At 35.9% G+C, this 23,697-nt stretch overlaps 1 protein-coding gene, 2 non-coding genes and 1 pseudogene across 3 annotated transcripts; 1 reads left to right on the forward strand and 3 right to left on the reverse strand.

The window, feature by feature from the left end:
• Positions 1-5,269: 5,269 nt before the first annotated feature.
• Positions 5,270-16,142, reverse strand: LOC144435143 (uncharacterized). Its single transcript, XM_078123709.1, has 14 exons — positions 16,004-16,142; positions 14,925-15,083; positions 14,254-14,322; positions 13,771-13,866; positions 12,850-12,965; positions 12,460-12,566; positions 10,903-11,038; positions 9,764-9,853; positions 8,827-8,921; positions 7,956-8,072; positions 7,566-7,672; positions 6,789-6,998; positions 5,857-6,009; positions 5,270-5,454 (listed from the first exon to the last, which is right to left on the reverse strand). Exons 8-11 carry the CDS (start codon positions 9,832-9,834, stop codon positions 7,653-7,655), a joined length of 303 nt encoding a protein of 100 aa, XP_077979835.1. The 5' UTR covers positions 9,835-9,853; positions 10,903-11,038; positions 12,460-12,566; positions 12,850-12,965; positions 13,771-13,866; positions 14,254-14,322; positions 14,925-15,083; positions 16,004-16,142; the 3' UTR covers positions 5,270-5,454; positions 5,857-6,009; positions 6,789-6,998; positions 7,566-7,652.
• LOC144436027 (small nucleolar RNA R38) lies at positions 13,983-14,075 on the reverse strand. The gene has a single exon (XR_013480922.1). It is a non-coding gene; the product is annotated as a small nucleolar RNA R38 (small nucleolar RNA).
• Positions 15,727-15,819, reverse strand: LOC144436026 (small nucleolar RNA R38). Its single transcript, XR_013480921.1, has one exon. It is a non-coding gene; the product is annotated as a small nucleolar RNA R38 (small nucleolar RNA).
• A 4,279-nt stretch (positions 16,143-20,421) lies between the features above and the next one.
• LOC144435532 (G protein-activated inward rectifier potassium channel 3 pseudogene) lies at positions 20,422-21,723 on the forward strand (annotated as a pseudogene).
• Positions 21,724-23,697: the final 1,974 nt, after the last annotated feature.

The raw sequence follows: 23,697 nt of genomic DNA on the forward strand, positions 1-23,697 counted from the left end.
AAGTAAGTAAACAATGCAAGTTATTACGTCCAACCATGGTTGGAGTAAGTAAGTAAACAATGCAAGTTATTACGTCCAACCATGGTTGGAGTATGTAAGTAAACAATACAAGTTATTACGTCCAACCATGGTTGGAGTAAGTAAGTAAACAATGCAAGTTATTACGTCCAACCATGGTTGGAGTAAGTAAGTAAACAATGCAAGTTAATACGTCCAACCATGGTTGGTGTATATAAGAAAACAATACAAGTTATTACGTCCAACCATGGTTGGTGTATGATGATAATCAATGAAAGTTATGTCGGACTATGGTTGGAGTACATGTTAATTAATCAATGCAAGTTACATCTAACCTTGGCCTGAGTTAATTAATTAGCAACGGCAATTTAATAGTCCAGCCAGGGTTTTGAATGTATGGGTACATCTGTCTAGAAATGTGTACTAAATATGTAACCTACAACATACCATGGCTGGAGACTTGGGAGTATATGTTGAGTAAACAATGGAAATTACTCCAACCATTGAAATGATAGGTAACTGGGGGGGGGGGGGGGTTTGACTGTGCTGTCACAAACAATTTAATTTATCATATTTTGGATAAATAAAAATGTCAACTCAAAATATTGATATGTGAAATAATTAATGAGGTATCAGTTCTTTTGTCTTAAAGACCCTTTTTTCACCTCTGCATGATTGGCAGTGGTATACCAGGATGTACATTTTGTTATGTAGACAGGTCAAACCTGCACTTTTCTTTTGGTGGATTTAGATGTACTGTTTTAAGTTGCTCTTTTGTTTGATTACCATGGTAATTCTCATTTTTGAGGTCAGATTCTAAATGAAAAAAAAAAGGTCACATTCTGTAAACATTACTTTAAAAAGTAATATATATGACAATGTTAAAGGCTGTATTGATGTTTTCTGAGAAAATTATTTTTATAATGACTGTCATGGGAAAAGAATGTCAATAAATATCAACATTTGGAATGTGCACATGGTAACTATTATTAGACAACCACAAACATTCTGTGAAACTTTTTATTTCACAAGGAAATATGCAAAGATTTACACAAGAATAATATTTTTGTTTGCTTTTTTTCAACTCTACAGTAGACAGGGGTCAACTTGGGGGTCATGTTTTTAATCAATCAGTTTGAATCTACAGAGAATTTTTTTTCAACTCAATAGACCATTTTTTCACCAGGGGTCAACTTGGAGGTCGTGTTTTCAACCAATCAGTTTGAGTGTACACAGAATATAGTTTGTTCTTTTTTTCACTTCCCAATAGACCCTATTTAAGCCAGGGGTCAACTTTGGGTCATGGCTCCAGTCAATCATTCCACTGTTGTGAATTGCTTTCACAAAACTGCCATGCATGTTTGATAGAGGGAATGGATTTCCCTGTATTTTAGTTTGTCTACAATAGTTACATATGGTGGTGGTTTAAAAGTGTGCATAAGTTGTATTTTGTTTTCAAAAAAAAAAATATATATGCAGGCAATAAGATCAGACAATAGATTTGTAAATATACTGTCATTTTTGACAAGTACAATATACAGGAGCTTGTAGATTATATGGTAGTGCAGTAGCTACCTACAAGCAAAGGGCGCCCTCATACAAGTGTTATGGCAATGGTAAAAAGCATTCCACTGTGGCTCGTTAATCGAGCGAGTGGTTACTATTTCCAGCATTATGACAATGTTTTCAAAACAAATTTCAGTTTAAATGATCTGAGGTTAACTACATGGCATAAATTTACTCTGAATTGCTCACAAGCATCTGGAAGTTTATTTAGAACACAAGACTAGTATGATTGATGTTTTCTTGTGAACGTGTGTATTTAAGGAGTAGCTTTTGCACTCCATGGACAGGTTTTCTTTGACAAATTTCCTTTCCAGATGTTAGATTAGGTTATTACTGCATGTACTTTCTCGGTTTTCACAGCAACCTTTTATTTTGTGGAGGGTTTCATTTCCTGAATTTTTGACATCTCATGCAGGTGCAGATATCTTCAAAGATATTGAGACTAAATTCACTGACTAAATACTGTTATTTACAATAAGATTTTTCCAATATACATGCGATCTATTAAATATACTGTAACATTTTTATATGAATAAAGCAAATCTATCATACATTAATTTAGTTAGTAACATTTATTTTCATCCAACCATACTGCAAGATAAGAATGATTCTGATTCTCCTTGAGATACAGGTCTAAGCTTGTCACAAAATACTGTAGGCACCTCATGTTAAGTGGAGAACTTTTGGGGGGGGGGGGGCAATAAAGAATTAGATGCCACATAGAGATGTCGGATACATGCAAGAAGTAGTTGACTTTTGACATTCTTGCAAAACAAGTTAAAGGGATATCACTAGATCATACTAACTTTATAACACTCCCTATTGTGTCCAATACTAACACTGTAGGATCTGTACTGGCCAAGTACAACCTAAACATTTCATTGTTCATTTTAAATCAGTCATAGAATTTCCCATTTGGTAGAATGGCATTCTGTACCCAATTTGACCCACTTTTTAGCTCCGCTGTCAGCGAAAGCTGAAAGCGTAGCTTTAGGTATAGGTTGTATAGAGTATAGAGAGTAGAGTGAATCATAGGTGTCCGTCAAACTTTTATATTTTCATTATTTTCTCCGAAAGTGACAGTCAGTATTCTTAGATATTTGGTGTGCATGTTCCCTGGGGGGAGGCTATTCAGATATGTTCATGCCAAGTTGATCTGTGCCATTTTCAATTTTTTATGATTTTTTTTCATAAAATGTCATTTTCATCATCTCCGTGAAAACTTATTGTCAGATTGCTTTGATATCTGGTGTGTTGATGCGCAGGGGGTAGCTTACTCAGGTTTGTTCATTTCAAGTCAGCACATCTTCATTTTTATTTTTTATGATTTTTTTTTTGTAATTTGAAAAAGAAATGAATATGTTAATGAGCATAATGACCGACGCCATATTGGAAATCAGTCGACGAGACTTTAAGTAAACTGCCACTTTTCAAAAGACACTATTGACGTCAAACAAGCAATGTAGTATGTGCTATAGTCATAATTCTACGCATTGGGCGCCCAAATGCATGAAGTGACAAGCGTTTATTCGAAACAGGGTTGTAAACTTCAAATCCAAATTCTGCACCCTTCTACATAATCAGCCAGTCCGCAACGTCCTTATTTGCATACTCTATCCTGATTCGACCAGAAGCTGAAGCTGACCTCATTTGACCGGGCGATTTTCCACAGCAAGTAACAATGGTACTCACTAAAATCTCACTTCAGACCCACTATAAAAATGTGATGTTTTCAGATAACATGTAACTTGTGATTAATTCTATATTGTCGTGCAATTTGGAGTGACAGTGAACCAGAATTAAGACAACTTGCGTAAGGAAGGCATGCGGTTGAAGTTATGCAAGAGCAGTCTAACTGCGGACTGTGCATCAACCAATTTTGTTTATTGGCCGACAGTTCACATGTAAAGTTAAACGATATGAACGTGTCTTGCCATTTCCAAAATGCAAATATTTGGCAAGTAAAAATAATTAAAATAATCACAACTTTAATTTGGCTTCAGACTTTGCATTATGTTTTGCGTATCTTTCCCCGTTTTACATGTAAAACCGAAAAGGTTCTCTCGTCATGTCATCAGTGATCATACCGCGAGGGGCTGCTTTGAGTACGAGCGAAGTGAGGCATGTTGAGGTATTTTGTTGAGAATTATAAATATTGCGAAATGTCAAGTACAAGGTTTAAATACAATGAAATGATGAAAAAAAATGGCCGAGTCTGCTGACAGGCGCCGCACAGGTCACAAGAAACACTGTAAATTCCATCTTTCTTAGTTTCCGTACGGCGACAACCCCGGGTACCCGGATGCACGAGGGACTAACCCGGAAGCAAGTCGTTGTCAGCCATACGTTACAGTGGTAACATCGTCCGAGAAATCGCTGCGTTCAGAGTGTCATTATTCACAGAATTGTTGTTTTCGAGTGAAAACGCGTCTTGAATTGTATAAATCTAACAAATGAACACATGTCAAGTTATATTTTGAAAGTTGTATCGCTAGTTTGAGACGATTTTCTCACGTACTATCGAGGCTTACTTGGACTTGGACCTTACTCCAGTTCATCGGGAAGTTTAGCCAGTCCGATAATTCTTTCTGGTTTAGTTTACAACACTTTTGATCACGCAGATTTGGTTGTTGTGATGAAAAGAAATTTAAAAAAAAGATCACTTCAACCATTTCGTTGTGTTTTCTTTATGAAAGGTAATAGAACATGAACGAGTGTTACCACTGTAACGTATGGCTGCCAGAATGACTCTCTTTCGGGTACTTGGCGGGGATTGTCGCCGTCCGGAAACTAAGATGGCGATTAATACATTTCTTCCCTATATATATCTACTACAACGTGTACAAGTTGAATGTTGTTGACTTGGTAAATTTGTTAGAAAATTGAAATTCAAATTGCCTCAAAATTATTTTAGATCCCTAGTTTATTTCATTCATCATTAAAATTTCCCAGGGTTAAAGCTGTAACACAATGGAATTATTTATAGCCAACCTCAAAATCCTCTTTTTTTCTTTTTCTTGTGTGCATTTCCCAGTCATTTTTTTTTTGAGATTTTGTGCAATTTTTCATAACAGTAGATTTTTGTTATAAAATGGTGACTATGGTATAAAAGTACAATACATTACCAACTTCTGTGTAAAATGTGTTTTACAGTGAGACATCAAATGAACCACTAACCACTTTATTGCATCGCGAAAACAAAACTGCATAGTGAAGAGCTGAAGAACTGAACCACTTCTATGTGTCACCAAAATAAAAAATAAAATAAAAAAAAAAACAGCGGAGCTATTCTGACCGATAGGTCGCTTGTATATATCAAAGTATCAATAATTATTAGACATTAACATTGTTACATTCTAGCTGCCAAGGGTAATGCCAGCCATCAAAGCTTCTCAATGTACATATCTACATTTAACCCCCAATAAATTCTGAATCTGAGATCTCCATGTTCAGTGCATATCTCTCAATCCCCCCCCCCCCCCCCCCCCCCGAATTTAGAAACTTCGTAATGTATAGGACTGGTGTAGAACTCAAAGTGTGACTAAAAAGTACGTAGACATGCCATGTTTACATGGGTTTATGTATTGGTGTATTATTGTAAGCAACCCTAACATGTTGGGTGAAAAGGTGTTAATTTGACTCATCAAAATTATATATTAAATGGATACAAGACAGTATTTGTTCAAATTGCATTTTATTTCTTATGCAGTTTCACACAGTAGTCAAAAGTCTAGCCAGGTATAACTAAATAGTAGAGATATGTCAAAAATCAATCTGTGAAAGCAGAGATGATCTTCTATGCCACTTGGCTTCCAACATTCCATGGTTGACTTGTTCAGGAACTGTAGAGGAAAATGTTCTGGCCCAAATCTGCAATGACGAAACAAAACAAATGTCTTAATTCCACAGCTGATAAAAGGATATCGTGGTAACAGATATTTAATATTTATGATGAAAGTTAGACGAGTGATGGCTGACCCCTTAGAGATGGATCTGTCCTCAAACACAAATGACAAAGGTAGCACCTCCAACACCACACCCCACCCCAATCAGACATTCAACTTGTGTCAGATTCGGGATTAATAAGGATTGAAAGCATCAAATTGCCATGACAATGGTAAATATGCAGATATGATATCATCATACACAAGCAATATCGCGAGATGTCTGATGTTCTGAGAAGTTATCATCATGATGAAACCCGATGAACCATTTGTGCAGTTGGGAGTTTACCGATGACAAAAATACCGCAATGTATTGATTGAAACTTACTCGGTGTAGTGTGGTCTCTGCATTTTGTAGATATACTTGTGTCAATGTTACCACTAGGTGGCGCCGATCTGCCAAGCAGGACATGGATGACGTGGTCCACAAATTACAAAGTCAGGAATTAGGAGATCCATAAACCAGACATCTCACACCAATCTGCAGGACACAAACCGTTTGATAAGTTATCAAAAGAAAGATTAAAAATGTGCTCTGGTTACACTCAACTTTACAATAGGTGGGGTAGGTAGATTTTTTATTTTATTTTATTTTTTTCTGTGGGAGTGTCTAGTTCAGGTGTTTCACTGTTTTCCAAATGGTCTGTTTTGTTTATTTCTTCCTATCAGATGTACAGCCATTACAGATTGGAAGAACAGTTTTAAAGCGTCTTTTTTAAGTTTTAGGCAGTTTCCGCATCCACTATTTCTCGTGAGACTTCACAATTTCTGAGATATTATTATAATTTTCTCGAATACGTAAAAAAAAGTTTTAATATCAGCAGTGAAAAGCTAGGTGGGGTCGGGTAACCAGAACCAAACAATTTTTTTTTTAGGTCACAGTGTGGAAATACCCGTGGAGTAAGCCTTTTGCTGTCAATATCATGTGTTATTGGAACCAGGCTTGTTAACTATTTCAACTTAGTGTTTAGCAATGTGAAATGTGTCGAAATCAAACTTCTAGTTGTGGATAAAGGACAAAACCAGTATCTGCATGATCTAATCCTATATGTAATCACCTACCAAATAACTATTAAAGATATTAGTATTGCACTTGTGTCAGATTAGGGATCTAAATTGTATATGCACTGTACAGTGTACCTAATAAACATTAACTTGTATAGTCATCATTCACAAGAACTTTTTTCATCTTTAGTTTTGGTTCGTTCCCGACTATCTGTTAGTTTAAATGGTCATAATCATTCAATACATCAAACTTACGCAAGGCAGCATTTGTAGCAGCTGGTCAAGCACCAGTCAAGTCAAATTACTTGTTTCATTCATTCACCACTAGAGGGCTCCATACTATCAACGCTGCAGTGATGGCTCAGCAGGATTCACACGTAATGATAGCACATCTATTCATGCACAGCAGTGTCTCTATAAGGTTGGTTCCCAGAGATGATCCATGCCAGATTTGGACCTTTGACACTACAAAGAACAGAAAACATAAATCAGTCATTTACAAGTAAAATGGCAAATATATGCTACAGAACGTCAAATCTCTTGTGATATGAACATACACATCCAGGTCTGCTAATTGCAGTAATGAAACTACAAGACCATGGAAGTTTTTCACAATAAGATTTGAACTAATACAATAGACTATATGCCTGTGTCAGTTATATCTTAGATCAGTCCACAGTGTTCTGGTATATGGATCCAGTCACTGCTGACAATAGGTGGAAGTAAATGACATCATTCACAGACACAAATCTTCATTACTAACTTGAACCGTTCTCTATAGCTTTGTCAGTCTCTACAAGAGTTGCAAATATTTGGCATCAGTAATTTTAAAGCCAAACAATAGAGCAGTACAAACATTTCCTTTTGTGTAAAATATTTACATCACCTTTTCTTTGAGTAGTACAAGTACATCGAGATTGGTTTCTATACTTTGTAAGATCAGTGAAGAATGTGCATCAAGATGATTATTGATTACATGGTACAGGTTAGAACTTAGTTTTGTCGGAACATTGGGAAGGAATCTGTACTAACCTGAATATTCCAGCTTGAAACATCATGCATACACACTATATCATATGCTATGGTAATGCATTCACCTCTGTTGCCATGGAATGGTTTTCATTCCTTTCCTTGCAAACCTAAGGGTTAAGAACAGAACATCAATCATCCTCAAGTCCACTGTAAACCTTTCTTTCAGCAAAGAGTTCAGTATTTTATTATGCTGTGTCAGGATTTATCATTACGTACATGGTATATATCTACAATACACTCACAATAGGTGTCAGATAAAAATCATCACACACAACAATGACAATGCAATGGTAGTTTGGAATTTGTGATGTCGTGCCTAAGACAGGAAAGTCTTCATTCTTCATTTCCAAGCCATCACAAAAACATTAAACTTTACACACAAATCCTTACCTTTTTGGTAGATACTGTACTTGGTAGGTAGTACACACAGGGCTTCTTTCACACAACCACTACTATATAATACCATGGTGTAGACAGAGAAAGTGTGTTGTACCAGCTTCACTCTTTCTGAAACATAGCCGACACCAATTTGATAAGTATTTCACATTAGCAAAACAAGTGGTGTAGTTGTGATTGGGTAGATTACAATGAGTCTCAGATGAGTAAGAATGTCTCCATGTGTTTAGTCAGATCTGAATAACTAATGACATAATGCCTAGACATCATAGACTCATATTAGACATTCTTGTCTGATTCTACAGAAAATACAAGAATTCTAGACACGCACACTAAGATGGAACCATGCCCTACACTCATACTATGTGTTAGTATGTTGTTGGAATGAAAAAAATGTCAACACTCCCCATTGCACTAGTTTCACTGGGGATCAGCTATTGGCGATTCATTACCTAGCCTGTCCACAGCATTGGCTCTATGACTGCACTAGCTCTCATCTACTTTGAGATTTAGCATGGTCACAGATTAGCACTGTGGGCAGGCTAGCTAATGAAATCACTATTACATGTAAATGTTTTTTATCCCAAACTTGTCCTAAATGTAGTCATTCAACTACATTGTTAGAGGGCGCTATATATCAGAATACTTTGATACCATGTTGGCACTATACTCACTGGCAGTGTTAGCCTTGCATCTAAGTGCTCCTCCTTTCTAAGAGTTTGAAAGGACCTTGAATGTCCTATAATAAAGTATGGGTTCAAGGCTATGGGGGATGCATGATGTAGATAGCTGCCAGTCAAATTTCATGCAATTGCCTTCAAATATGCAATTCTGGAGTACATTCTACAATAATTTAAAAACGTACCCCAGATGTTGTTCAATGATCTAGGAACAATCAAATGTCTATACACGTCCACATTATATACAGTAACTTCTACTTCACTTCCAGTGTTAAGGTTCCTGAAAAGAGTGAATTTCAAGTGTACAAGTCAGTTGTGTTTGAATCATACAGATCACTAAATTACAGGCGTCAGAGAAATTCTTCTCGTTTCAGTTTTGCCTATAAATTGTATACTACAAGAATAAGATATCTCAGTCTGACGTGCTGTTTCCACATGTCTGATATCACTCATGAAATCTTTTAAGACAGGGATAACTTTTTATCATCATTGGTATCATTACATTCAGAGTCTATTATTTAATTCAGCTGTGCTAAAAATAGTGTTTCCAAGCAACCTCAAACTGAGGTTAATCTTGATTCCAATGACATGAAGGTGTGAAATAGTTCATAAAAGATTTCATGATTTCATGACATCAATAAAATAATAACCTTTCATTTCTATGCCAAGCCAAAGTATTTACTCCCACCAAGAATCATGATTTGGCCAAAAATGCATGGCATCAATTTTGCAAGTATGATGTACAAATTTATTTTCCCATTCAAATGACCCCTTATTTTTCAAAAATCTGCAACTCTGGTATTTTTATATCAATTTGATTACATTACACTCATTCTCAACTTATGTTAGTGAGGGGGCTGGTAGTGAACAATCCAATGAGGCAATGGTGGTTAAAAAGTTAAGTCATGTGCATGCACACGCACACACACATTTCACCATATCTATAACACTACTCAACCTTAGTTCAGCTGTGCTAAAAATTACATGAGCACCAAAAATAATGCTTGTGTATACATGTACTTCTTTTTTTCAATATTACTTTTGGAAGTGAAGACTACAAGGTACAAACAAGGTAAATAGGACTTCCATCACTAGAAGTAACACATAAAGCTGAAAACTTACTTGGCATGAGCGCCTCGAGATATTTTACTGGCAAGATCACCAATGATTTCTTGTTTTAAGTAATATAACATCTTCACACGTAGTAATACTCTGTAGATACCAAAAAATCAGAGATGATTAGCAAACTAGGTGGAGTAAATTTCGTCAATGTTGTACGATGTACATAGCTATAAGTATGTTCCTGATCAGAATATTATCATGTTTTCAATGTCATTCAAATCTCAAAGATATACATGCCATCATATCAGGAATAAAGACAATTGTTGCCATGGTATTACTTATATCATATAATAGAGAAAGTTTACTTTTATATGATACAAATATACTACTGCTAAACTTTAACAGATTAACAATCTCAAACATTCAAGTCTTGTATTTATAATGCTTCCACAGAAAATTTGCTATTTTTTGACTGAATCACATTATCATTTGCACATCATTGCAATTATGAACCAGATTTCAACACTAACAGATAAACAAGCGACCTATCGGTCAGAATAGCTCCACTGGTTTTTTGGTGTTTTTTTTTATTTTGGTAACATGTAGAAGTGGTTCAGTTGTTCACCTCTTCACTATGCAGTTTTGTTTTAGCAATCTCAGAAAAATAATGACTGAGAAATGTACCAAAAAAAGGAGGATTTTTGAGGTTGGCTATAAATAATTCCAGTGTCTTGCAGCTTTAACCCTGGAAAAATTTGATGAATGAAATAAACTAGGGATCTAAATAATTTTGAGACAATTCGAATTTCAATTTTCTAACAAATTTACCAAAAAAACCGTCCATAATTGTCAACATTCAACTTGTAGTAGACATAACATCGTCTGATATTTTAATTTAATAGTCTATGGACCTCCTTGCAGGTGATTTCAGCACAATGGAATTATATTACAGAACCCCACATGACAGGTTTTTGCACAAGCACTTGTAGTGTTCTCTATGGTCATACTTTTACTAGTGCAGAGAATGGGGTTGTTGTACTACATATGTTTATGTGAAACAGCAAAGTTTTGTAAAATTCATATTGTGTGATCATGTGAATTTGAGTGCAAGGAACTATCACACCCTCATGCCACTAGTATGTGCATGCACTGGTGTAAGTATACTTGAACTGTTACACATGTAATAACTTATATCTTACCATTTATAAGGAATGGATGATTGCAGCATTTCCGTAACTCCATCATAGTATTCATTAAATTAGGCACATTGGTAGTTGAACCTGCTCCTCTCTAGAATGGCTTGATAATATTTCTTCCGAATATTGTTAATTCCACCTGGAAATATCATAATGGATAAATTTCATTGTAACTCATTCTGAGTTTTCATTTAGTTCAAACAAAAACACAATAGAGTGACAGCCATTGTTAGACAAATTTGGACATTATCATGAGTAATGTACAGAAGTCTTATCTTGGAAGTTTTTCACAATAAGATTTTTTATATATAATCCCATGAAATCAATGTTAGTTTAAGTCAAAATGCTCCGAGTATGATTCCGCGGACTAATACAAATTCGAGCCGGTAGGCGAGAATTTGTAGTCCGCAGAATCATACGAGGAGCATTATGACGTAAAACTAACATTGATTTCATGGAATTATATATTTATCACACAAGTATTTCCCTGTATTTTTCTAAAATTTTAAATCGTATTTTACGAATACTGTATCATTTCATCGCACTATATTCTTCATCGCGTATTAAAAATTGGCGCCCAACAGCTATGCAAATTACATAATCACGTGACCTGTCGCGAGGTCAAGCTTACATGGTATCGGTCGCGGTCACAGTGTTCTGTGGTTTCTCAACCAAAATTAACGGTTATAACCTTGCAATGTACATGTAATATCGAATTTAGTTTAAAACATAAGTAGTATTTGTCTGCATACGACTTTTGTGTCGTTATTTTAATCATATTTTCTTGGGTTGTGTAAGTTCGGAGATCTGAGCTCGACGGAAAATCGGAAGTAAGCTTGCCGGCTGCTAGTGCTACATCGATAATCTATGTGATTTTTAAATAGAATAAAATGTATCAAATAAATATAAAAGTACCTCTACGTATCAAACTCATGCCATCCAACTTGGATATGTGTAACGTAATGTATGCATTTACATTTTGAAAGCACGTAATTATTACGATAAACTTGATCGTAGCGTAGGATTAGCACGAATATTCGAACAGTAGGGAGAGAAAATAGTTCGGTAGAACAGGGGTGATATGCTCTGAAATCACCCCTGTTTGACGTCACACAGTAGAAGATATGCACATATTTATGTGATAAGAACTAATACAATAGACTATATGCCTGCGTCAGTTATATCTTAGATCAGTCCACAGTGTTCTGGTATATGGGTCCAGCCACTGCTGACAATAGGTGGAAGTAAATGACATCATTCACAGACACAAATCTTCATTACTAACTTGAACCGTTCTCTATAGCTTTGTCAGTCTCTACAAGAGTTGCAAATATTTGTCATCAGTAATTTTAAAGCCAAACAATAGAGCAGTTCATACATTTCCTTTTGTGTAAAATATTTACATCACCTTTTCTTTGACTCTGAGTAGTACAAGTACATTGAGATTGGTTTCTATACTTTGTAAGATCAGTGAAGAATGTGCATCAAGATGATTATTGATTACACGGTACAGGTTAGAACTTAGTTTTATCGGAACATTGGGAAGGAATCTGTACTAACCTGAATATTCCAGCTTGAAACATCATGCATACACACTATATCATATGCTATGGTAATGCATTCACCTCTGTTGCCATGGAATGGTTTTCATTCCTTTCCTTGCAAACCTAAGGGTTAAGAACAGAACATCAATCATCCTCAAGTCCACTGTAAACCTTTCTTTCAGCAAAGAGTTCAGTATTTTATTATGCTGTGTCAGGATTTATCATTACGTACATGGTATATATCTACAATACACTCACAATAGGTGTCAGATAAAAATCATCACACACAACAATGACAATGCAATGGTAGTTTGGAATGTGATGTCGTGCCTCACAGACAGGAAAGTCTTCATTCTTCATTTCCAAGCCATCACAAAAACATTAAACTTTATACACAAATCCTTACCTTTTGGTAGATACTGTACTTGGTAGGTAGTACACACAGGGCTTCTTTCACACAACCACTAATATATAATACCATGGTGTAGACAGAGAAAGTGTGTTGTACCAGCTTCACTCTTTCTGAAACATAGCCGACACCAATTTGATAAGTATTTCACATTAGCAAAACAAGTGGTGTAGTTGTGATTGGGTAGATTACAATGAGTCTCAGATGAGTAAGAACATCTCCATGTGTTTAGTCAGATCTGAATAACTAATGACATAATGCCTAGACATCATAGACTCGTATTAGACATTCTTGTCTGATTCTACAGAAAACACAAGAATTCCACATTCTACAGAAAACAGAAGAATGCTAGATTCGCTCACTAAGATGGAACCATGTCCTACACTCAAACTATCTGTGTTATGTTGTTGGAATGAAAGGAATGTCAACACTCCCCATTGTACTAGTTTTACTGGGGATCTCAGACTTTATCTGTTGTGGCCTTCATCATTTAGGGGCACATTCAGCTATTGGCAATTCATTACCTAGGCTGTCCACAGCACCGACTCTGACTGCACTAGCTCTCATCTACTTTGAGATTTAGCATGATCACAGCTTAGCACTGTGGGCAGGCTAGCTAATGGAATCACTATTGAATGGCTTTTATCCCGACCTTGTCCTAAATGTAGTCATTCAACTACACTGTTAGAGGGCGCTATATATCAGAATAATTTGATACCATGTTGGTCACTGGCAGTATTAGCCTTGCATCCAAGTGCCCCTCCTTTCTAAGAGTTTGAAAGGACCTTGAATGTCCTATAATAAAGTATGGGTTCAAGGCTATGGGGGATGCATGATGTAAATAGCTGCCAGTCAAATTTCATGCAATTGCCTTCAAATATGCAATTCTGGAGTACAATCTACAATTTAAAAACGTACCCCAGATGTTCTTCAATGATCTAGGGAACAATCAAATGTCTATACACGTCCACATTATATACAGTAACTTCTACTTCACTTCCAGTGTAAAGGTTCCTGAAAAGAGTGAATTTCAAGTGTACAAGTCAGTTGTGTTTGAATCATACAGATCACTAAATTACAGGCGTCAGAGAAATTCTTCTCGTTTCAGTTTTGCCCATAATACAAGAATAAGATATCTCAGTCTGACGTGCTGTTTCCACATGTCTGAAATCACTCATGAAATCTTTTAAGACAGGGATAACTTTTTATCATCATTGATATCATTACATTCAGTAGGGTGCAGAACCTACAATGCTGTGCATTATAGACGTTGTATTATAATGAAATTATGACAAAACTTTTCAACATTTTATCATCCACTTAACTAACAAGTATATCATGGACCAAGATATCTGTCCACTTATGTATTCAGTAATATTTGAGAGGGGTATTGGTACATACCAGAAACCATGCTTGCATTGTGTGTAATGCTGCTCTTTCAACCATATTCTGGATCATCTATACACAAGCCTGGCAAGTGAGAAATGAAATAAATTAATATTTAGGAGTCAAGGACTTTACCCATTCAGAAAGAAATGAATGTAGTGGGGCTCAAACCAACAACTTTAAGTTGGCCACTCTTACCATCTGACCATCACAACAACAGGAGACAACACTTTTGTTACTGAAGACATTACGAGACCCAATGGCACTGTTCCTACTATTACTGCACACATTACGAGACCCACAGGCACTGTTCTTAGGGTACACATATTCAAAGTCCTTGATCAGTTAAGATTTCTCTGTTCATGATAATTCAGAAGTCTAACACGTAAAAAAATTATATCATCATTTCAAGAACTTTTCAGCTGAATGGAATTATATTACAGAACCCCATGACATGCAGGTATTTTGCACAAGCACTTGCAGTGTTCTCTATGGTCATACTTTTACTAGAATGGGGTTGTTGTACTACATTTGATTATGTGAAACAGTAAAGTTTTGTAAAATTCATATTGTGTGATCATGTGAATTTGAGTGCAAGGAACTATCACACCCTCATGCCACTAGTATGTGCATACACTGGTGTAAGTATACTTGAACTGTTACACATGTAATAACTTATATCTTACCATTTGTAAGGAATGGATGATTGCAGCATTTCTGTAACTCCATCATAGTATTCATTAAATTGGGCACATTGGTAGTAGAACCTGCTCCTTTGCTAAGAAAACTGAAAGTCCTCTCTAGAATGGCACGATAATATTTCTTCTGAATATTGTTAATTCCACCTGGAAATATAACAGATAAATTTCATTGTAACTCATTTTGAGTTTTCATTTAGTTCAAACAAAAACACAATAGGGTGACAGCCATTGTTAGACAAATTTGGACATTATCATGAGTAATGTACAGAAGTCTTATCTTGTTTGTATCACCTCTGCCATGTACTGATGAGTTCAAACAAATACATCCATACTTTCAAAATCTACATTGTAGTCATGTGCTGGACACAAAAAATATTACCAGATTTACACTGAATGCCTTCTGTAAGGGTAGAGTTTTCTGTTTCTACACATAATTACTGGAATGCAAAAATCTTGGCTATAGTACATGATATACCTCTCAATTGGCCAAACATTTTTGATGGATTCACTGCATTATCTATCAGACTTGAGTATCAACTTTGAATATTTGTAATTACATCAAAATTCCAAACTTGGAAAACAAAAGTAGGAAGCTGCATAAAAAAATAGCACATATATATAATTATCTCTGGTATGTCACTCTGTCAGTGTGACTAACTTCTATGTACTATGGTGAATTAGGACATTGGGGGTTAGGAGGCACGGCTGCAAATTCTAATGAATGAATGAACCTGACAGTAACTTAGAAGGCCTTCTACTCGTACTAGCCATGCATGGAACAAATGATTGATATCTCAGTCTGACGTGCTGTTTCCACATGTCTGAAATCTAACATGAAATCTCTTAAGACAGGGATAACTTTTTATCATCATTGATATCAAACTTATATATATGTGTCAATTTTGGGCAAACAATTCAAGTCCGGTGACACAGTCCACTCAGCTCAACCAGCAGCACCATGTACGAGTACTCGAGTGGGGCACGTGGCGTGGCCTTTCAAAAAAATTGACCTATTTCTATTGCCACTCATCAAAGTCTTCTGGAGGCTTTACACACTCACAAACCTTTAAATGTTCCTGTGGCACTACAAAATGTTCTTCAGGGTGGAAATACGAAAGTTTTTTCTGCGATATTTCAAGCAAAAGCCCTTGTCAAAACTCACGATCGGCAACTCCGTCTGCACTTTACTCATCCTGCTTCGCTCCACCCGAACATGTGCTCAGTTACAAGGACCTCTGGGTATCCGAATACTTCCGGTGTGCCATATCGAGACAGTTTTCATGTAAAATAAACCCATTTTGATTATAGCCACTAACGTTTTACAAATACCTCAAACTATTTAAAGAAAGACCATAAAACCGACAATTTAGGTGATAAATTCCCATGCATAGGTTTCATCTAAGAACTCGGGGTCAAAGGTCATTCAAACTTGTGAGGAAAAACTTGGCCAACTTTTCGAACTTTATATTTCGCATATACAATCGCAGTATAATCATTATAAGTATACGCTGTAGGATTCAATAAATTCTCTCGTTATCATCACTTTTTAGTGTCAACAACAGTCGGGTTATGTACCGGAGAGTCATAGGTGCACGCACAGGCTAGGCAGTCGAATCACAGAATCAATCTGTGTGATTTTTTTTAATGTGTACAGTGTAGCTTATTGATGCGAGTGCATGTGGGTGCACGCGTTTAGCTCAAGACAAGGAAGACTCCGTATACAAACAGGACTAGGAGACGGGAGGGACGGCTTACGCAAGCAGGACTAGGGTCTAGCTGCAATAATTGTAGCGTTTTGCTGCGATTTTGAGTTTTTTTTTTATCTGTTTTGGTGACTTTTTAAGTTTTGGTGTTTAACCCGTAGGTGCGGGTTAAACACCAAAACTTAACAAGTCGCCAAAACTGACAGACAAAAAACCCTCAAAATCGCAGCAAAAACTTGAGCTACAATTATTGCAGTTAGACTAGGGTCATGACAGTCGTAAACTCGTAGCCCATGGTCTCAGCTCAGTAGCTCCTAGCTAGATCTGACAATTCCATACATCTGTGGCCCTCTATATCATTGTATATCATACGGCCCAATTGGTCAATATACTTACAACGTTGTTTTCATCATGATCTATGCACGTTGAATATAAGAATTTACTTCTATCATTCATTGGAACAATTTTATTGGACATAGGCCTCACATTCTCCTCTCTGACAAAAAGAAAGTTTTTCAGACTCTTTAATTTCAAAGGGCTAAGTGATTTTTACGACGATGGGATAAGGCCTAGGTGTAGACAAACGTAATTTTTTGTAAAGTTATCCGACTAGTCTATAACTAGTCTAGTTCCAGCGCAGGGGGACAGTATTACGTATTAAATACTTCATGGGATTAAGATGAAAGTATTTTAATACGTAATACTGTCCCTGTCTGGAACTAGACTAGACTATATTAAACTAACACCACTTGTAAGACTTGGGGTGGGCTTCATTTAGAAAAAGGTTGAATGCGTGGAATAAGTCATGGAGTCCATAATTATTATTGTTTTCCGATGAAATGATTTAAAATAGACAAAAAACTCCAAAAACTTACTATAACTGACGATGCACTGAATTAATTATTTTTTTTACAATGTATGGTTTAATTTAAAACCAAACGCAGCAGGGTGAACGAAAGTTATTTGGAAGACAGGTGGTAGTTAAAAAATCCAATGTTATGCATGGTGCCTGGACGTACTCAACTCTCCGGCTTTTTTTTCATTCTTTGAATAAAACATTTTAAAAAGTACATCTGCGTTCTTTTGAATGTGTGAAATAATCATGAACCCGACTAGGTGATTGCCAAAACAGTCCGGTGAACGCTCAGAGCCCTTGGGAGACTACTAGTAACTGGGAAAAATAAAAATAAAAGTTGAGAAACAAAACTGAAAAACAAACTCAAACATTCGAAGAATGTTTCTTACAAAAATATTGCCAAGTGACTGGTGCCAGTACCAGTACGGTAAACACAGTAAAGAGATCTGCAATGTTGTTAAAACAATAAAAGAAAAATATAATATTTATGATGAACTTGCGGCCCTGAAAAGAACATATAATATCCCATAATAGTATTGACAGGTTTACACATATGTATTTTTACTACCATCGACGTTCCTGAGGTATTAAAGTGTCACTTTTGCCCCAAAAGAACCCCATTTGTTCGGTTTGACCGAATATATGCTACAAATCTCATAGTTACTATATATAGCAATGATTAGACATGTTTCAGTATAAGCAGATTACCATAATATGTCTAAGTCTACTTCACATACCACAAAGATATCGCATGTTTCTTTCATATCTGGCTCATACCCCTTTAACTTACAAATGATAGCAACGAAGATATACTCCAGGAAATACAACCACTTTTAATAATACATCTTAGATCTTCTTCACTATTTATGTTGACTACAACACACGTCACACACAGCACGATTTTAAAGAAGTGTACATTGTTTTTTTTCATTTAGTTTTTATTCAGAGATTTCATTTTTGCATACATTCAGAGTAGATCCGACAATCGTTAAATAATACACACGACTATCGTGAATTGATAAAAGGATGATAAATCGAAACGATACCGTAGTATACAGTAACTAATATAATACACATGGTACGTTTGTTCGTCGCAGCATATTTTTCCAGTCTCTCATTGACACCGTTCAAAATTAATTCCCACATCTGTGGTTCTGCCCTCATATCTGGATGGCTTTCATTTCGGAATTTGTATGATTGTATCAAATATTGATTCTTAATTTAACAGACATTGGGAAACGGATTGACGAATGCACCTAGGGATAAAGAATGCGAATGGTTGACCACAAAATTTACACATTTCTCAGTTTTTACATTCATAATTTGGGTGAATGATCAAGTCTTCCAATTTTTCTCACTGTCATTAACCCGGGGGTTATTAGTCATTGCAAGGTGTATGCATGCCGTGATGTCATTGACGTGTACGGTGATTGGGCAAGACTTCGACATATATATGATTACGCTAGAATGGTGAACACAATTTCAACCACCATACTATAGCGTTTTCAATCGCACTACATCACAGCATTGGTATAATCGGTTTATCTGGATTTATACTTACAAAAAACAAGTCCCCTCTCTCTCAAAATGTAATTTATGAGACGACAGGAACGATAGTCTGCGTACTTCGACTCCTCAATCGACAAAAGGGGCAATCAACTTGCAAAAATTGCGCAACAAAACGGCGAGCAGAGTTAGGGAAGTTTAGACTTTATCTGCTAATGCATACATTCTATACTAGAATTGAAAATCAATAGAGATTGCATCCTTAGCGTTCCAGCATTCTAAGACTCCGTACCATTGATTAGCTAGTAGGGTGTATTATCAACTCCAATCCCAATCCTTTCGGTTTGGACTACAGATCAATTCAACATTGACATTTAAATTGCCCTCCGTCTAATCCTCTTTTGTTTATTCGTTTACTTTTATCACTCTTCATTAAAAATTCATATTGGACAGTCCATTTCTCATTTCTGGGGATATTATATAGAAATAAATACAAAGTTTTACCAACAAAAATTCGCATGTGTTTAATATATCATAACATGTGTAGACCGTGTGTACTACAGTACTCATATAGCCTTGCAGAGCATACAAAAAGTTGCCGAAAATGTCTTACAAAGTGGAAAAACAAATTATTCACCCGCTTAATACTCCCCTAGATTATGCGATACAAAGTGGAACGTTCCATGATAATAGTGAATCAACAGTTTTGAATTATAGGACTCGATGAGGTCTGTTACGATTGCAATATGAGGACAAACTAAAATTTTCGGATATAGATATTTCTTGTCACAGTTGCGTTTCTCAGAAAATTGACTTCCACCAACATCTGGTAAGTGTGTGTATTCTTCTTCCAAGTAACGTTTTAATCTCCAGACGATCTTTAGGAGTGATTATTTCCATTTGTCATGGAGATGTTTGTGGTTAAGAACCTTTCGTGAGCAACACGGAGAGCGCATTTACGACTTAAAATCGTGTTTTCGTACTGAAAACCTGGCAACTTTTGTCTGTGGGTGTTCACTGCGTCCATAAAAAGAATTGTGGTTTTACTTTAAATGATGTTTTCATCATTGAGTGCATTATTTTGATCGCAATTTGCAATTAATTTAATGTCAACAGGAGTTAAATACACAGCATCACTATTTCTATTGATCATCTTTCAAATTTAAACAGCCACATATTGATTTTTGACCAACAACATTCTACTTTTTTTCACTTTTGCGGTCTTATTTTTTTAATGTTTCTTGTTGATGACACCTTAATTTTGATGTTACTAGGTGTGAAACGGGGAAGTTACGGCTCAGATGTTATATCACGTCATAAACTTATCAAAAGTTGGAGTTGCAGAAGAGTGAAGATAAGAAGAGAGTATCGATCAGTTGGTGTTGAGTAACGGCCATAACGGCTATTACAAGAAGACATGTCTGACGGTCTAGATTCCAGTTTCGTTAGTGAAACACCTTGCAATCATTGTGACCTCAAAGAACTAGTAACAACCACGTCAATGAGTACATCAACACCCGCAGGAACACCCAACCATCATCTCCCAATCCCAAGCAGCAGTAATATGAACAATAAGAAATATATGCCTAATAAATCAAAACAGAGAAGACTCATGGAAAAGAACGGCAAATGTAAATTGTCATATGCTACAAATGCTGACCGAAAGAAAAGACGTTTTGCAGCAGATTTATTCACTACATCTGTGGACATGCCATGGAGGTACAATATTCTGATGGTAGCTGCCTGCTATACATTAAGTTGGTTGTTCTTTGGATTTATATATTGGCTGATTGCTTACTGTAGAGGAGACTTTAATCACCTTGATGATGAGGAGTGGCAACCTTGTTTTAGAAACTTTAAAGATTTCAATTCTGCTTTCCTGTACTCTATGGAAACACAAACAACTATTGGCTATGGTTTCCGTTCACCAACAGAAAAATGCCAAGAGGCAATGATCATGGTCCTTGTGCAGATCATCTGGGCCAATTTTGTGGAAGCATTTGTTATTAGTAGTTTCCTTGCCAAAATATCACGGCCTAAACTCAGAGCAAGCACACTCATGTTCAGTGAAATGGGAATCATATCAGAGAGAGAAGGCAACTTGTGTTTCATGATAAGGATGGCTGATCTGCGGCACAGTCCAATTGTTGAAGGTCACATGAGATTGATGTTGGTCAAGCATCATGTCACAGCTGAGGGTGAAGTGATGCCCATGAAAACATATGACATAGACATTGGACATAGCATTGGATTGGACAGAATGTTCCTTGTCTGGCCTTGTGTCATAACCCATGTTATTGATAGCAAAAGTCCTTTGTACAAAGTATCGAAAGAAATCATGGAAACAGTGAACTTTGAGATCATGGTGATATTTGAAGGTATTGTTGAGGCTACTGGCACAACAACACAGGCACGGACATCTTATCTGAATGATGAAATTTTGTGGGGTCATCGCTTTGAAGAAGTCATATGCTTTGACCATGAGCATTCAAGAGTGGACATGTCAAAATTCCACAAGACATACTCAGTGTACACACCGACATGCAGTGCCAAAGAGCTGTATGAAAGTCGGGGATATACTAATTTTAACCCTCAGGCTGGTGATGATGATGATGATGATGAAAGCTTTAGTACTGTTCAGGGTACAAGGCGACGTGTTTCACAGTCAGATCCGATTACATGGCACACTTCAAGACTTCACATGGAATCAAGGATTTGAAGATACATAACAAGGGTAAGTTGTCAAAAACCAACACATCCATTCCATACTGAATGTTCCAAATACCAATCTCATGTAAGTTATTAAAGTATAGGAAATACAAAAAGGTATGTTAGTTGTATTTCATACTATGGCTCCCAATGTGGTGATCACTTGATGGTGTTCAATATACAACTGTATCCTCAGCTCTTAATTTTATATTTACATTTCAGAATATGGTATTAGTAAATGAAGACATCAAAATATAGTTACTTTCTTTAAGCAACAACTACTCGTCTTTATTGAGGTTTGCTTTTGTTAGTAAATCTTAGACTTTTATCTCCTAAAATTTTTACATCCAAGGTTGCTTTAGCATTCATCACTTTGAAAAAGTACTACTTTCCACAACTTTCTCCAATTTTGATAGTGATACAGTAAGGCAAAGTTTAAATGAGCAACAGCCAGAATAAATGAGTGGATGTTCAGTGGTACATGACAGGTCAAATCATGGGGGGGGGGGGGGGGGGGGGGCGACACACCAAATGGAACTAATCTCTGACAGCAAAGTCAGTCAGTCATACTTTTTACAAGTTAATTAACAAATGTAAAGCAAACACAGAAAGTAGATTTATTTAACTTTTTATTGAACAAATAGATTTGCAGTAGATTGAAGAGAAAATGACTTCCTTTACAGATAATAAGTTAGATAAACAGCTCTGACAATAGCACTGCAATTATACTGTTAGCTTTTAGTAAACATTAAATGTACACAAACAGAAGGCTGCCTTTGTCAATTCAAATTACTCACTACTGTTTCAATACCAATAAGTAGTGTGAAGAATTTACATTTCAATCAGACCACTGGCTGCTATATTGTACATTAAGCACAGCTGGGTGTACCAAAATTTGAACCCTTACACATATATATGGTATAACTGCCATGGATGCTACCAACAAAGTCTATATTTTTTGCATGTAATTAGCTTGTCCCATGAGCACTGAAACTGACTTTTCTTTTATTTTTTTTCTATATGTTATATTTGGAGGTGAATGTCAAGTCCACATAAATGCTCATAGACAGGAAATTTCATTATGGATGAGTACATAAATGAATGTTTTTATGGTTTTTTGGGGTTTTTATTTTTTTTTTTACAAATCATACATATTTCAATTTCAGTAACTTTATCTACTGCAAATCATATTTGTTTTGACTGAAATTTTATACCAAACACATTACATTTCCTCCCATAATTCTTCAACTTCTTGTTTCACTAAAATCTAATTTCTAGAATTATTTCATATTCAAATAGAAATGGCATAATATCATGGTTGTGAAAATTGTCAGAACATTGAGCATTTATAGAATTATGTAGTGAAGTGTAAATAATGTTTGCCTTGATATTAGTAGATGGTAAACAAAGCCGTACACATCAATGGAGGCATCACATAGAACAATTACACAGAAACACATGTATTAGAAAAAAAATCAATTTATAATATTATATTTCTTCTTTGGTAAATTTTGAAAACACTACATAACTAATACTAGAAAATATGAAAACTTGTCGTATGCCATAATATAATATCTTAATCCCCTGCCCCATATCCTCAAAATCCAGGTATAAACAATCCCATGGGATCACATTAAATATATGTATATGTTATTTGCTAAATACTGTTCCACATCTTGCTGCAAGAGGTTATTTTCCTGGTAATAACAACGAGCTGTTATACCAGAAAAATGAGTTTGAGTCATGTGTGGCCTGTTAAGTACTGTGTTAAATCTAAAATGGGTTGTAACTAAGTGGTTAGCAATCTACATAATCTACAAATAAAAACTATTTACTTCATCACCCTACAAAACATTAAAGCTAAATTGTAACTTTAGTACCTCGTAAAATGGTACTGTTACTATGAAGGCCACTACCCTCAGTAGGTGAGGTCAACTAATTCTACTCCAGGGAGATGAATCCACAGGTCATTAGACAATATCAA

The sequence above is a fragment of the Glandiceps talaboti genome, chromosome 5 (assembly GCF_964340395.1).
Source record: "Glandiceps talaboti chromosome 5, keGlaTala1.1, whole genome shotgun sequence".
NCBI classification, from domain to species: domain Eukaryota; kingdom Metazoa; phylum Hemichordata; class Enteropneusta; family Spengelidae; genus Glandiceps; species Glandiceps talaboti.